General features: G+C 38.6%; 1 protein-coding gene across 2 annotated transcripts in view; it reads right to left on the bottom strand.

Moving 5' to 3' along the window:
• Positions 1-17,012, bottom strand: part of MALT1 (MALT1 paracaspase) — a 49,532-nt gene that overhangs the window by 23,915 nt on the left and 8,605 nt on the right. The window contains exons 3-9 of one of the 2 annotated variants that reach the window (XM_074355435.1): positions 12,494-12,615; positions 8,529-8,691; positions 6,884-7,062; positions 6,361-6,457; positions 5,529-5,561; positions 2,854-2,880; positions 990-1,022 (exon numbers count right to left, since the gene is read on the bottom strand). In XM_074355435.1, the coding sequence (XP_074211536.1) occupies positions 990-1,022; positions 2,854-2,880; positions 5,529-5,561; positions 6,361-6,457; positions 6,884-7,062; positions 8,529-8,691; positions 12,494-12,615 (654 nt within the window). The remainder of the gene's footprint in view (positions 1-989; positions 1,023-2,853; positions 2,881-5,528; positions 5,562-6,360; positions 6,458-6,883; positions 7,063-8,528; positions 8,692-12,493; positions 12,616-17,012) is intronic. The other variant, XM_074355436.1, reaches the window with a different exon arrangement.

Below are 17,012 nucleotides of genomic sequence, written 5' to 3'. Positions count from 1 at the left end.
CCAAGATGTGACACAAATACCTCAAACTGGCTAGGTTCCCAAATGGGATTCATCTGTCCTTTGAATCCTGCTTTTGATTCTCTGACTCAGTGAGCTGAATGACCACCTACCTCGTGGACCCAGCAAGAATCTGGGTAGGGTGGTGAGTCCTCCGTATTTTTTGTATCCCCCCGTGGCGAAGTGACGAAACAGCTTACCGATTCTATCACCTCAAGGTCGTCTGAATTTGGTCTCTGTCTTCTCCATTGTCTTAGTACTACCCTACTTTAGATACTCACCATTTCTTGCCTAGGCTACTGCAACAGCCTCTTAATATTTCTCCTAGCCTAACCATCATCTGCCTCCAGTTTCTTCTACACAGATACAAGACTGCCCGTCGGAGAGACAGATCTCACTCCTCCACCAAAGTTTCCTTCCAGTGGCTTGTGTGAGAAATGGGTTCAAGTCCTGGCCCTATCCTACTTCTCGAGCCTCCTTTCCTTCACGCCTGCGAGCATCACGTGTTACCTGCTGCTCCCCCAATACAGCAACTCCTGTCTCCTTCCTCCACCACGCTCTACTCAGGAGTTCACGCTCCCTCCGTTTGGGAGGCCCTTCTCCTATTCATCCTTTGACGTGGGGGGCTGCTGCTGCAGCCTCTCGGTTGCCTTCCCAATCCCTCACCCCACCAGAGACAGTAATGGTCACTTCTTCGTGACCTACACAGGTTCCTTCTTGTTTGCACGCTTACTTGTTTGTATGTTGCTGAAACAGAGAAATCACTGCATAGAAGCTGCTCTGGTCCCAGAAACTGAATCCATAACTTTTTAAAGCCTCCTATTCTATAATTTCTTTTACAAATGTCCAAAATAAAACACTTGGTCTCAGTGTTATTCAAATATTTATAAAAGTGGTCAATTTTAAAAGTCTTAAATGCCTTTAGGATCCCCATTAAAAAGTTACAAACTACGATTACATTTTGAGTAAAAGCATTTTAAAGCTCTGCTCACCCAAAGGTTGGTCAGCTGCTTGCTCTTCATTATCTATAAAGAAGATAAAAATGCAAATAAAGATAAGAAACTGTTATTCATGATACAAACATCTTTGGGTTTAGAGAGATACGGAAATGAACAGTAACGTCGATGAGCACTGGAAGCCAGAGTGTGGTTTCTAACAGCTAATTTACAGTTTTAAGGTTTTCAGGTTCTTGATAAAAATATACCCTGGATGGATGGAGCCAGAATCAGGGCAGAGGAACATCTCTGATCATCAATTACCACAGCTGGGGGTGATACTATTTAATCTGAAAACAGTTGGTGGTGGCGATAGGAGCAGCAGTTAACATGTACTGCATGCTGGCCTGGGACTGTTCTAGGTGCTGTATGTGTAACTGATTTAAATAAACCTCACTTAACTCTATGATGTATGTACTATTATTTACCTCCATTATACAGATAAGAAATCTGAGGGAGAGAGACACAAATCTCATTCCGTGGCTCACATCTTGAGAGACTCTTGCGATTGGAGGCTATCCTCACATCTCTGCCATCTGCTCTGCCTAAAACGAGATACCCTCCACTCCCAAGAACCTCACAGGAAGAAATACAGGAAAAGATGGAGTTCAGTCACTTGGGTGTCTATTACTAACAGGTAATTTTGTTTGCTTTTTAAATTGTATATCTGCTACTAGAGTCTACTGAAAGCTTATTAAGTAAATTTTCTGGTTTTTCTAATTCTTGAGAGGGGAGGCTATAATGATAGGGGGCCAAGAAAATTTTAGAAGCTTAGTGGTGGTGGTTTGCAAAATTTTCCTGAAATAACTTTTTATAATGTTCATTGAAGGGCATGAAATAGACAAATTTAGGAAAAGGGGATTCTAACCAGATCAAGAGAAGCAAGCAGCTACCTTAGGGCAGTTCTCCAATAATACCTAGTTCTGGCTGTTTGCAGCAAGTCTCACTGAGGCTTCCCCGAGCTCAAGGTGGGCACAGCAGGAACAAGGCACTGTAACAGGGGCCTTCTGGTTTGTCTAATTTGCTTATATGTAATCAGCCCACCCCAATTACTGCTCATATTAATAAGAGGTGTTTATTAATGAAATATGGCCACAAAACTATGTAAACAAGTTATGGTGCTAAAACAATGAAAAATAGCGTGTTGAGAAATACGAGAGATCTCTACAAACATCTTACTCCACTCCTGCAACGCTTTATTTTCAGATATCCTCACAGGTTCCATCGCTGCCTCTCAGAACTGCCCACAACTCATACTGGCGTCCTCTGTCTCTACAGAGTCCTCACTATTACTATGACTATGTTCATCTCAGTTAAGGCTTTCTTTTAGCTAAACTTGTTCAGAAATCTGGTCTGATTACAATTGGCCAAACAATGATAAATACTCCTGCCAACTGTCAGTCTCTTAACAGTCAAGGACCAACTACTTATCTGTAGGCATCAACTATCCCCACTAACAATACTTTCACTTCAGATACAGAAGACACCCACCCAACTAGTTCATATATGTTCAGTGACAGAGCCGCTTTGAACAAGGACCCAGGGGTCTGGCGAGTGCCGAAACGTTACCCCTGTCGCTCTTTCAAAGGCCGCTTCTTATCTTTCAACTTAAGGATCAAGCACTTTCCCACTTCACTGCCTTTTAACAATAGTCATACATGGTAAGTACACAGATATTTTATGTTGCCTCAGTATATTTATTTTTCTGCCCTTATAGTCTTACAGTCTAGAATATTTTCAATGTTTCCACTTGCATGGAATTGTACTTCATGCAAAAACTCATTTCAATCCTAAATCATGATATTTCAATAAAGGAAAAAAAAGTTACTAGTACTACTATAGCAAAAGAATATCTACTCACCAGGATGCCCAAGAATAGTTAATTCATCTAAAATAAAAGAAGAAAATACAAGAAATAATCTTTAAATAGATTAAATAATCTAACAACTTAGCACAAATAGTAAGACTGAACAAAGAAGTTGCTTTTGTGCTATTAAATTGTGTTATAATGTTTTATCAGGTTAGAACTTTTTAAATGTCTTAAATGAAAAGTCATGCAAATTCTAAACAGGAGAGAATACTGTTGTGGATATCAGTCAGGACTCCTAAGCCATTATTACTTTCATTAAATGACAAAAAGCTAAATAGACTCATTCTTAATTTGATCAAATTAGATATTCTGGCAAACTATGGGACAAAAACAATCAAGAGAGGTTTGTCTATGGCCTCAACTATAAACTTCTTGAAACTAATTAAAAACCTCAAATGATATTTTTTCAATAAACTTTTCATTTTAGAACAGTTTGATTTCCAGAACTAACACAATGATAGTGCAGGCAGTTCCCACATACACCCAGGCCTAGTTTCCCTATTTTTAATATCTGATGTTAATAAGGTGTATTTGTTACAGTTAATGAGCCATTAATTTTTTTTGTCCCAAGACCCCATTCAGGACATTATATTACATTTACTGTGTCTGCTTGGGTTCCTCTTTGCTGTGACAGTTTCTCAGACTTCCCTTGTTTTTGATAACCTTGACAGTTTTGAGGATTATCTCAAACTGAGGTATTTGGTAGAATGTCTCTAAATCGGGATATGTCTGATGTTTCTCTCTTGGTGAGACTGGTGTGATGTTTTTGGAGGGATAGTGGCTTCAGAATGGTTAACCTCAACCCCCTGGGTAAAGGAGAGAGAAAATCACCTAAGCAAATACCTATGACATTATAGCCATCTATTTTCCTTTACAAATTTTATGAAGATAAAAATTAGCATTAACAATAAATTACAAATTTTATACTATTCATAAAATGTTACACAGTAACTTCTATGTGACATAAAACCAACTACAGAGAGGTACCAGCTGGAGTTACGGGCTAGGAACGATTTCTCCTCCTCCTGTGTTCTCATTCCCAGGGACTTAGGTCAGCCCCTGTTCTTCCATCCCATAATCAGTGGGGTGGCTTCATGCACTTGTAATATGTTTAGATTCTTTCGTCATATTCTGCGCTCCATCCTGGGATCCCCCTTCCTCTGACCTCCTAAACGATTTAAAACTTGTAGACATGTGTTCACCATTACAGCTGTCAAACAGAATAGTTTCACTGCCCTAAAAAAATTCCCTGAGCTCCACCTATTCGACCCCTACCCCCGTCCTGATCAAATATCTTTAACAAAACACATAAAGTGAAATCGATAACAATATGTTCTACGGGTAAAAAAAAAAACATGATGTAGGACACTGTTGATGATCTGTGCCAATCCACCAAATATAAAATGTCTCAACTTTGTATATTTTTTGAAAAAGAAGAGTTGGATCTGATTTTTCCATCTGAAATTTTTTCAGTAGTTTCATAGTTGGGTTTTCATCTTTAAGTGTTCTGAACAGATTTAAATTATTATTTCACAGTGTGTATGCCACTGAAAAGTTATAGGGAGAAGCTGGCAGGTGAAGCAGCAGCAAGGTGATTAAGTTACATGCACCACCCAGACAAACAGCAATGCTAGTTTGTTTATTCTCAGAGGTCTCCAGTGTTAAGAAGTCTTAAAAATCATGCAATTAGGTGAAAAAGGAGTAAGAGAAGGAAGAGGAGTTTGATTAGGATCTCTTTACACAGATTCCCTCAGACCATAGACCACGGGATTCTAACTCCCTTATGCTAGAGAATTCCTGTCCGCAACTATGATTGGGATGGAAACACAATTATAGTATTTCCAAGTGGCACCACAGCAACCTGAAGGACAGGAAAACCAGGAAACTAAGATTTAATGTTATTTTCTTACTTTGCCCAAGTTGAGCTGAAGGGTTTATAATAAAGAGGCAGAAATTGAAAAAATACTTTGCTACTCACAAACCTAATTTTATAGAACAATGTGACATCACTAGAGAAAGGTAATTTAAATTCTGAAATTTACTACGTACAAGGCTTTGGTTAATTAAAACAAATTAGAAGTTTATGTTAAATTATGTTAATATATAAAGAGAACTGAAAATTATTTTATGGTAAAGGTGACATGGTAAACTAATCTACAGCCTTGTAGCTTAAAAAAACGGATCTTAAAAACTTTATATTAAAACAGGATATTTAATATTTGATAAAAACGTGTATTAAAGAATAAATCTCCTGTCCTGAATCTTTTATAGAAATTACATTTGTACTTAAAAGGCACTTTATCATGGCTATAGATAAAAATAATCTAAACAACTATCCTTGACAGTTTATCCATGTATCTTTTATAAATTTTATGAAGATAAAAATTAAGATTAAGAATTAATTGCAACTGTTTACTAGTCATAAGATGTTATACAGGAACTTTATATGCAATAGAAAATCCACTGAAAATTAACATCAGTTTAATAACGTCTGTGGCAATTTATAAATCCTCAGAGACTAAGATACAATATCCTTCTATCAAATTTTTTTCTTATAGCTAGTATTTTTTCCATCACTGCACTCAGTGGACCAGAGCCCTTCACCAATCCCAAGAGTGGGAATCAGCATGCAAGATATTTGGTTTCAAACCAAATGGTTACGCTACCTTCAGTGCACTCCACTGCCTCATTTGTTCTTCCTTGTTCCAGAGAAAACAAACATGAATATATTGTAATTCATGATCTTAGGAAGGGCAGCCGTCAAGCAAACAGAGATAAATAGCATAGAAATATGTTGGCAAACCAACATACGCATCAATATCTCCTACTATTAACAACGTAACTATAAATGCACTAAGTTTACATAGAACAAACTCCCAAATCATGCACTTCATAATGGGGATTGTTCATTAATAATTCTTTTCTTTATATGTCTGTGATATTTGGTTTTTTTTTTTAACGTTTTATTAAAAATCGTTTTCCACTAAATCAAGGGTTTTTTTTTTTTTTAGCTAAAGCTTTAAGGAATACATCTTTGCCATTAAATGTTTAATGAAAACTATAAAACTAAAAAAAACAAAAAACAAAAAAAACCTGAAAAGATCTATGGAGTGTGTATCTACTTTTACTTTAACCTGAGCACCCAACCCCTACACCTCGTGGCCTTTCTCTCGCCTCCTGAAACAGCCTGCACTCTATGTGGTATGTATCTTTCTAAACAAATCTACCTTTACTCAAAAAAAAGAAAAAAAAAAAAAGATCTAAATCAAACAGCATTTTTTCTGGTTCTTTCTGCTCTTTGTATGTGAATCTAATTTATGAATTGAGTATGCATTCTTTCAAATTTCTTATTTAACAGAATAACTCCTGACGTTCACCACCATTAAACAGAATGGGTAAATGGTAGAATTTCCATTGCTCAAACACTTCACATATAAAAATACAGCTTACTTATTATACTGCACTCCATTTGTCAGAACACTGAGTGACACTGCTTACCTATGATGATTTCTACCTTCTTGCTGTCTTGACTGTCTCGATCATTATACACACGACACCAGTAGGTTCCTTGATGCTCCAAATCCACATAAGGCACCTGCATTGATATCAGAACGTGCACACATTTCCTCCTCAATTTTAATGTGCCTTGGAGAAAGTTATTTATTTATTTTAAAAAACCCTTACAAAACCTAACATTTCAGACATTCTTACATTATTTCCATTCATTAGATCAAATATTAACAAGCAAATGATACAATGACTCTAACAGTGGTGAGTTTGATGCAATACTATTTGATAGTTTTTATGTAAGGACTTAGATATGGGCTGGTGTTGTGTTCCAGCACTTTGTATGTATGAGCATCAATTAATATTAAATAGTAAAGAACTTGGAAAAAAATACTGAAAATACTAAAACAGCCCCCAAAATAATGAATTTTAATATTCACTTTAATTTTCAACTGTACTATTTATTTTTCATTAACCCCCTCCCCCAAATTCCCCCACAAAACCAACTTCCTACCATGTATAGCTTTTTTGTCTCGTGTGTTAGTGGTGATTCATTTTTGAACCACTGGTAGTGAGGAATGGGGCTTCCGACAGCAACACACTGTAAGATCAATGTGCTGCCAGGCGTCAGCTTTTGGGACCTCGGCTCAACACAGATTTGCAACTTGGATTCAGAGATGACATCCAAACTTCCTTAAATTAAAAGAAAAATATCATTGAACATAAATAGGTTTAAAATTTTAAAAAGTCCTTTTTAATTAAAAAAAAGTTTAAGTTCACCTTTCATTTTTTAAATCATCTTTAACAGTGTCTCCCAAACAATATTTCATAAAACCATAGCACTTCTAGAACTATTACGAGATGTTCTGTGGATAAGAAGATGCTATGGCCAAATAAGTTTAGTACATTCTGGGTTAAACGTTTAACAGATTTTTTTAATTGCAGGACTTCTCAAAGCTTTAAAATATTAGCACACATCAAGTATTTAAGAGGGGAATATAGTTCAAGTGGTTTCTAAATGTGTTTGGCCACAGAGTCTTCTCAGTGGGAGCAGATGACGTACTAACATCTTGAGTGATGCTCATGATCAAAACAGAAGCTCTACGTTCTGCTGTTTGAAGTTGCTTTCTTAAAATGAGTTTTGTTATTAGCACTGAATAAATATGGATGGGTTACCACTAGCGTCTCTTCCCAAGGCAGAGATCAGAGAGCATTATTTATGGAGTGTTAATCTGCTACTCTTTAAGGTCCTTGAGGACAGAGGGCTTGTCAATGTGATGCAATAACAGTGAATGAAGCTCAGTGTCCAGCACATTGCAGGTGATCAATAATACTTGTTGAATGAAAAAAATTCCATTTATAAACATATTAAAGTTCATTACATGCACAGAAATAGTCTAGAGAAATATAAATCACTCTCTTACTTAATCATGACTATTTCCAGAGACTTTATTCAAGTGTAGGAAAAGCTAATTTGAGAGAAAAATGGAAGACAGATTGGACAGACAGATTGGCAACCAAGTCTATTTCCCTCACCTTCTTTTGTCTGGCAAAAATGACAAGTATGGTTGCTGACTGTGTGTGAGAATAAATACAATAATAGCTGATGGCTACTCTTTAGAGTACAGCGGGTGTTTCTTCATCAGTACTAGCTATTGGACTAAAAAGATGGATGGCAAAGGGTAGAAAAGTAGTTGAGTGGAATGCTTCATTGCAGTGAATGACATACTTATATGCCCTTTCATGCCAACATCAACTCTATAGATTGTTTTTATTCCATGACACAATTTTTTAGCAGTAATACAGTAGTTTGGGAAATTGAGCAAGACTGCATTAGATATCTTTTCTCCTCCAAAACCAGAGACCACAACATTCAAATTCATGAATGGTGGCAAGTCTGAAGAGGTCAGCAGCAGGGCCAGGCTGAGAAGGGATATGTCATCCTAAGACACCTGCATAGCAGTCTGTCTGTCTGTCTATCCAGCCAGTCATCCAGAAAAAGAATCAAAGCACAACAGGATAAAAATCTTAATGCCTGGTGACATTATACTGGTTGAAGTACATATATGAGTACTATTTTTGGTACTCTGAAATTATTTAAAAGTAAACATTTAAAATAGAATAAGGCAATTCCCATCCCAACATTCAACGTAATTTACCACTTCGGAAGCTTTCTGTTACTTCTGTGACATCGCACACATCCAGCTGAGACCACTGGCTAAATTCAAAGGTGAAATTATTATTAACTCGACAGACATAAAAGCCTGCATCTTTCACATGCACTGTGTTAAAAATAAGTTCGGAGGCATTTCCATTTGGAATCTGTGAAAGAGTAAGAGGATAAAAGTGAATGTCTCATCAAAACACACCTTACAAAATCTCCTGTGCAAAATGTATGATTTCTTTGGAGCTTGGAAAAGTGTATCTTCTTCCTCAAGTTCTAAAATATTTGTTACTTAAAAAACAGTAATATTTTGAGTAACTTAGGACTGAAGTCTAGAAATCCAGTCTTTTTAAAAATCTGTTAACCAGAGAACAAGGTTCTCTCCCGTAACTTCTAAAAACTCACTAACAGAAAAGTTTCTATTTTGTCATTTAAAACTGTTTGATCATTAGTATTTAAAGACTCTAAAACTGCAACATTTAGAAGCTAAGCAGCTGTACAACAGGACCAACACCATGATGGAGTGGACATCACAGTGAGTGAATTAGGCTTGGCTGTTAATTTCAGTTCCAACCAAATTAGCTGTTGAGTACACGAGCAAGTTATTCTACCTCAAGACTCCATTTTCTCATCTGCAAAATTCCATAACAGGATAGATCCCTTGGCCAATATACTTCTTTCAAGGTCTGGGCGGAGAAGGGCCATGGGAAGCGTATCAGTGATGGGAAAGAAGGACCATGCAAGCGATTCCCAAGTTTCTCCTCCTGAGCTTTGCTCACCACATCGAGGTTTCTTTCACTTTGGCTGCTCGCATCCATTTATCAGCACCAGCCAACTCGGGCATACTTCCAAAGGGCTTAGTCAAGTGCCTCGTGATATTACATTAGCTCCCTTGCAAAGTACTTTAACGAGATCTCCTTCTCCAAACCCCAACTGAATTCCACTCTATCCTCTCTCAGAACCTGCACCAGAGCAAGAGCATTTTGCTGAATTATCTGACAGCTGGGATGGCAGGCTGCCCTCGGCCCTGCCTGACCATCCTCCTGCGCTGACCTACCAAGTTCATTTTCCTACTAGGCTATTAATGCGTACATTCTCTCCTCAACCTCCTGCAACCCTGCTTCTCTCAGCCACTGACTACAGACAGAAACTCTCTTTTCCAGCCACCAAATCACAAACCTCTCTGTGCCTATTCATAAGTGCTCTCTTCTCTCCTGTTAAAATGGAAAATGTCTTCCTAACAAAGGCTACCTAGGCTTGGAATCTGTGAGGAATCCTAGCCACTCAGAAGCCTGAGTTGCTATGAAGATTAGTTCAAGCTGAAGGCGTTTGGGATTTAACAGATGCAGAAAGAAGCTGTCTCAGAGCTTCCCTTATCTGACCAAAAAGCAGAAACTTCTAGGAGATGAGGCTGCCATAAATTCCTGCTCCAGGGTGGCTTTTACTCCCAGGAAGGAGACCAAGAGTAAATCCATCATAAATCCCCTCTCCAGGGGAGTTTTTACAGCCATGAAGAAGATAGAAATACCACTTACACCTGCATGAATAAATATTATCATAGACTTTATCTCCTATTTATTCTCCTAGAACCCTAATATATTTCCTAAAGAAACCTATTTGTTCTTCCCACAGAGGCCTTTATTTTCCCTTTTCCTCTAACTTTAACCACTCATGGAGCTACTTTTTTTTGTAATTTCCCATATGAAGAAACTTTCTCTTGTTAACCTGGTTTGTCAGTTAATTTACAGGCCACCAGGGACTAAACATGAGAGGTTGGAGGAAAAGCTTTTCCTCTCCAACAATCCAATCCTGTGACCTCGCTCCTGCAATTTTTCTCTCTGTTTTAGCATCTATTTCTCACTTTTACTGTCTCACTCTTAAAAATATACTCTAGTACCTTGTATCTTAAACAAAAAAAGTCCCAAATATACCTTCATTGACCCCTGCACTTCTCAGCAGCACTGAAAATGCTGACCACCCCTTTCTTTTTGAAATGCTTCCCCAGGGGCTTCCTACCACCCTCTTCTGGTTTTCCTTTTATCTCTCTTGTCAAGTCTTCTTAGTCTCTCTACTGGTTCCTCCATTTACACAAACTTTCAATACTGTCTCCTGAGATATCCAAGCTAACTAGCTAGATTCATTTAGATAGCTAGTAGGCATTTCAAACATAACATGTCTAAAACCAAACTCCTGATTTTTCACCCTGAATCTCTTCCTCTCCCAGTCTTCAACACCTCAGTATATAAAATGACCCCAAATGCTCAAGTAAAAAATCTAGGGGTCACCCTTGAGCTCTCTTCCTTTTCCCTCATGCTCCACATCTAACTGCCAAGTTGGATGAACTGTCTCTAAAATAAACTGACTTAGGCATTTTGATCCACCTCCACCACCATGTCCTAGGTCCATGTAACCACTATGTCTGGTCTGGCGTAGGCATTAGATAACTGGTCTTCCTGCTTTGCTCTCTGCCTCCCCTCAAGCAGCAAGGTGGTGTTACATAAATCCTCTCATGTTACTTCTCCTGCCTAAGACCTGTAGTGGCTTCTCACTTTCTATCACCCTGTTTATTTTCTTCATAGCTGCTCTTAACTCAGAATTATCTCATTTGCTCACTGTCTCTCCCCAGTGGAGGTGGCAGGGCCCCTGGGTGTCAGTGCTTCCTTATTGTGGCCTGGCACAAAACATGTGGCCAAGAAGCAGTCATTAAATGACTATCTCCTGAACCAGACCTATGAATGTAAGAGTGGTTTGACAAAACTCAACTTGTAAGAGCTTTAAAATCCATTACAACTCTTTGAATCTCTGACGTACTCCCCAACCCCTACCTTCCTACCCTTCTCAAACAGGACATGGTATACTTAATGTGGTAGGTTTTGTCCATTATTTCTCCCTCAAAAGGTGTTTTGTTAAAATGAAAGCAACTTTGCAATTGAGAAAATATGGTAAAATTCACTTTAGTTGCCATCTCTCGAAAGCCGAGGCACACAAGACATCCTATTAACTTCTCACAACCGCTGGTGATAGGAATTCGAGATGCTACGGACCGTCAGGGATCAGCCTGTGCCGCATCACCGCCCACTTGCAGCCCCATTACTACACTTCGCAGCTGCCCTGCCTCACCTGTGTGTGTGCGACGGAAACTAGAAATTGGACAAATCCACACGTTTCTTCTAAGGCACAGGGTAATCCCATCAAAGGAAAGAGCATCATCTCAGAACAGCTTTTCAACTTAGTTTCAGACTTGCAAATAGAGTCTTACTCGAGTTTGGAAGAAAGTTTAGTTATTTGACTAACAAGTTGAAAAGAATGATCGAATTTCAAGGTAGGATCCAAGTGGGACGGGAGGAGAGAGATGCCTGCCAAAGTGGGGCACGATGTGGGCCAGACCACGGAGAACTCCCCAGTGGCAGAGTGGCTCAGAGAACATTTACGAAAAGAGAATTCAACATGCAGCTTTAAATTCTTTGTTGGGTGGTGCCGGGATGCAATCGTTCCACAAAAGGAATAAACGTCCCTCTCTACCGACCTGAATGTGACTTCAGAATCTACTACAAAAGCTTAAATCTTTTGATATAACTGTTATGTGGTATGTTTACTACATAATAATACTAAATAATACTGCATTAGCGTTCCATGTTGCTTTGAAAATCCTTCAGTTGAAGATTTTGGTTGGAATACAATCTGTTGTAAAGAATTCTGCACAGAAATGCTACAATGTACTGGCGATGCTTCATGCTCATTAACACTGTTGCTCCAAGTACTCCCGATTTTCCACAATTTTCAGAATAGAGAACTGATTTTATTACTGCTTACCAAAATAATGATTATTGAATACTTCAGTAGTAACACAGATCCTTTAACAAGATTTCTGAAAACACACTGAAGACAATAATGCCATTTAATTTTCTATCTTTCTCTCTTCTCATGACAGAGGAATTAAAAGACAATAAAAAAATTTACCTCTTTATTCATTTTGAACCATTGATACTGTACAAAAGGATGTCCAGTTGCCCGGCAACACAATTTCACGAACTGTCCAGCCAAGACTGCCTTGGATTCTGGGTTTACAGTGATCTTTATTCCTTCAAAAAAAAAAAAAAAAAAAGTTACATAAAGGCATAGAAGAGGGGTTTTCCTTCTTTATGTTTCTGAAATCAAAAAAAAAGAAATATTTTGGAAATAACCGGCATATTCATCCTTGTTATAAACCACCCATTCACATCTCCTTCGCCATCAGGTTATGGGGGCATGAGTTCCAGGCTCTGTAAAACCAGGAGGAAAGAAACTCACCTGCAGAAGACTTTGATCTACTGTACTTCTCCACGATTAGGGGAGAAAATTGTTTGCTATATTTATTCAGTTCTGAGAAGTATTTTTTCCACATTCTACCACCTCTGAAATCAGGAGGCACGTTATAACAGATGTGTGCAAGCAGCAGTCATAACATTTTCCCAGTGTCAGTGCTGGGAATTCTTGCTCATAAACATTTATATGGTCAGCCCTTCAACTGAGTTAGGTGCAATGTTAAAAAGACAAGTTTGAGTTTAAATGCCACTGAAAATGTCTTCAAAAGACATCTGAATTTCAATCCTATGATTTGGCATTAAAATAAAACTATTTTGTAAGCAGAGAGGCACAGAAACAGAAGCCCACGATATAAATCTGATACGTGTGGTGCAAACATTTCTCATCTGAGAAATGATTACCAGCCTCAAAACTTGGAAAACTTTTGCTAAATACCCTGGAGTCAACAACAGAATATCCACCTCTCCCTCCCACCTCTCTCTGAACCACTTCCTCTGGGGAAGTCGGTCCTCATGCAGAGAGGCCCAAGTGGTAAGGGAAGAAACTCGGGCCTCCTGCCAAAAGCCACGTGTGTGAACCATCTGAGAAGAGGATTATCTGACCCTAGTCAAACCTTCAGGTGGCTGCAGCCCCAGCCCATAGCCTGTCACATCCTGGGAGACCCTGAGCCAAAACCACCCAGCTCCGCCATTCCTGGATTCCCATCCTCAGAAACCATGGGATGATAAGTGGATGCTGTTGTTTAAGTTTTTGGTCTTGGGATAATTTGTTATGCAGCAACTGATAACTGACACAGAAGGAACCAAAGCTAGCAAATTTTACATTTGCCAAGGTTATAATACAAAAACCTGGGTTAGCTGGCTTTTAGGAAGCAAGGAGAAAAGATCATTAAAACTTATAAAACTTAATTTCTGGCACCTATTGTTCCCCCCTGTCATCTATTCTGAACATGATCTCATAGTATTTTTTTCCTCTATAACCCACCAGTCCAAAGAAACAAAATATGATTACCACTGAAGAGGAGATGGTCTAAATAATAGCTATCTTAGTACATGAAAAATACTGAACTTCCTAGGGAGAAAAATAGTATATAAAATACGCCAGAAAGATGCCAAATAAAACCAAAATCCAAAATGAGTAAATATTTATTGCACACCTATTACGTTTGAGGGTCTGGAGAAACCCTAGAAAACCTTGAGTAAATACAGGAGAGCCTGTATCAAAAGAGAATTTAAAACTCTTGCCAAGGAAGAGCTTTCATATTCATTCATCTTTCATGTGGATGCCAAGTTAGCACAGGATGGATGAAGGAACAGTTTTTCTGAATTCTGTAATTCATGTTGGTAGGAAAGTACATGTTGAAATCAGACAATGGGATGAGCTCTCTTAAGCCAGGAAAGTTACAACACTGTATTTTAATGCTTCCATATACCATTCAGCTGCCAGGAGAGACTTACATCACAACTTTAAGATACAAATTCCGATTTTCAAAGTTTAGGTGTGATAAGAGAGAAAAAACTGCAACAACAACAACAGAAAGGAATAAGCACAAATCTGGAAAATACAGGAGTCGTGGCTAAATTGGCTTTAAGATGTGGCTGTCTTAAAGCCATCTCAAAATTAGTGTCCCAAATCCCTCCTGACACAAAAAGAACAAAAGGCTTAAAAGGTTTTTTTTTTAACCCCAGTGATTTTTTTTCTTCCACCTTTACTGTGGTATAATTGACAAATAAAAACTGTATATGTTTAGGGTGTACATGATGATGTAATACACGTATATGTTATGAAATGGTTACCGTGATCAAGTTAATTAACACGCCCGTCAGCTCACATGGGCATCATTTCCCAGCGATTCTTCACGCTAGTCCCATCTTCTGCCACAGCGAGCCCCTTCTGAAGGCAGTGTGTGAGGCAGAGTGCAATGTCTTGTATCATTGCTTGAAAATTTACTGTGGCAAATATTCTCCACTATTACACAGAGACCAGAGACGAGAATGAAGGAAATTAAAAGGCTTTCTTCCCAGAGTGTCTTATACAGAAATGAATGAATTTAGTGGAAAGGGCCCCTATGACCAGGATGTTCTAAAAGCTGCCTCCATGGGAGATAAGAATAAGTGGCTTTTAACAGACATTCAAACTCACAGCCCATACACCTGTCCTGTACCAACAACTGTAGTCTAAGTCTTCAAGAAGCAAGCAAAGACAAGTCTTTATTACTTATTGCTTCAAAGACAGAAAATTGAAAGGCAAAATGTGATTTGGAAACCGCCCTGGGTGAGTAGTAAAGAAAGAAGTCACGATACCTCCCGTGTCTTAACCACACACGTTTCCTTCCTCCCACGTAGCGTGTGTGAAGGGGAACCATGGTCACCTTTAACCACCTTCGTGCAGCGCCCACTAGTCAGAAGGGGCTGAACAAAGTAAGGAAAGAAGAGGGCATGGAGCTATGGAGGGTGAACCAAGGCTCACAAGTGCAAGTGCTGTTTTAAAGGGTGAATGCACAGCTTCCTGGCAAACAAGCCTATTTTCAGATAACATCTGCAGAGAAGTCAGAGGTTACTCGGTTTCCTGTAAGCCAGAGAGAACCCAACTAGGTACGATGGAACGTGAGGATTGTGCTTTCAACACATACCTGTGTAGATCAACAGACTCAAGAGACTAAACAATAAAACTAGAAGTCCGGCTGGAATTACTAAACAGATACATCAGGGTGATTCCTGACCTGACAAAAGGCTTCATCATAGGTTCCCTTTAAGTTATTTTCTCTTACAAGGTACTTAATATAGTGTAATTCACAAACAGCTTTTCCAGGAACAGATCTATCAGATACATTACAGAGCACCTATTTTCAGAGGCCATGAACCAAAAATTTTTTTCCATCAGCTTCCATCTAAAACCGTACCTCAATGTTATTTTGAACATTTCTAAGCTTTTACTGAAAAGCACTCCATAATGTCCTAGAATAAATACCATTCCTCTTCCTCTAACAATTTCCTCCCATTACACAAAAGATGTCAGGTCCATGTCTGTCCCCCTTACAGGTCAGTTTACACTTGCTTCTACTGTGGCTACACCTAGTCTCCGACATCACATCCTCATCCTTCTGTGTTGCCAACTCCCTTCAACACCCTGGCACGGAAACCCATCGTTCCAGACCTCGCTACCACTTCCTTTCTCTCTACTTCTTCCTGAATCTCATTCCCATCTATATTATCTTTGCCTCTTTTCACTTTTTAATATCTGCTTTCAGGAATTTCTGTTGTTCATGAAACAAGAAGCGTCATAAGATGTGGTATTTGAGTACTTTTTAATTTGGCAAGAAGAGAAAAGAATTGAAATCTGTGGGTCAAAGAAGCAATTAAAGTAATAATCTACAACTTCCCAAACAACCCAGAAATTTCCAAGCACTATGGAAATGACATTGAGTTCAGGTCAGGGTCAGTAGATTCTAGTTCTAATCCAAACTTTGTCAATAACCCACTGTGATTCTGGCCAAATGATAACTTCTGGAAATTTCCTTTTCTACATAAATGTGTGCTCATATTTAAAATTTAAATGTTGGTGATAGTACTGTCCCAGGCCTTCAGAGAACTGTGAGGATACAATGTGAAGTAAAGGTATCTTGGAAACTAAACAATAATATTCAACCATCTTTGCTCATCTTAGAGACAACAGAAGTAATAAAAAAATAAAACTGCTATCAGAAATATAACAATGAGCATGTTACAAGGAATTAAGAAAAATGAATTGGTATGAAAAGGGGGTGAGGAAAAAATGGAAAAAGATGCCAGGGAAGAGAAATCTCATGACTCTACCAGTGCATCAGAAATGTACCTGCAGCAAAGCTCTTTTTATACAAGAATGAAATAAAATGCCAGCATCATAAAACTGGAGCAGGAGAGAACCCTGGGATCCATCTAATGAAAACCATGTGTAACCTGGTAATTCTCTCTAAACATCCCCCACTGTCTAGCCTCTGCTCAGCCAGTTCCAGGTCAGAGCGTGACTTCCTTGGCAACCATTTCATGATGGGCATGACTCCAGCTGATAGAGCCTGATGTCTGTACTCAAAATGGTTTCACTTAAAACAAACAAAAACAACTCAGACTGCACATCTGAGATTGGATTTGCAAGGTTACAGATCAGGTAATTGACAGAACACCACCATACCACG

This window comes from Camelus bactrianus, chromosome 30 (genome assembly GCF_048773025.1).
Source record: "Camelus bactrianus isolate YW-2024 breed Bactrian camel chromosome 30, ASM4877302v1, whole genome shotgun sequence".
Classification (NCBI taxonomy): domain Eukaryota; kingdom Metazoa; phylum Chordata; class Mammalia; order Artiodactyla; family Camelidae; genus Camelus; species Camelus bactrianus.
Note: the sequence above shows the minus strand (reverse complement) of the source record. Positions and strands in the feature narration are given on the sequence as shown.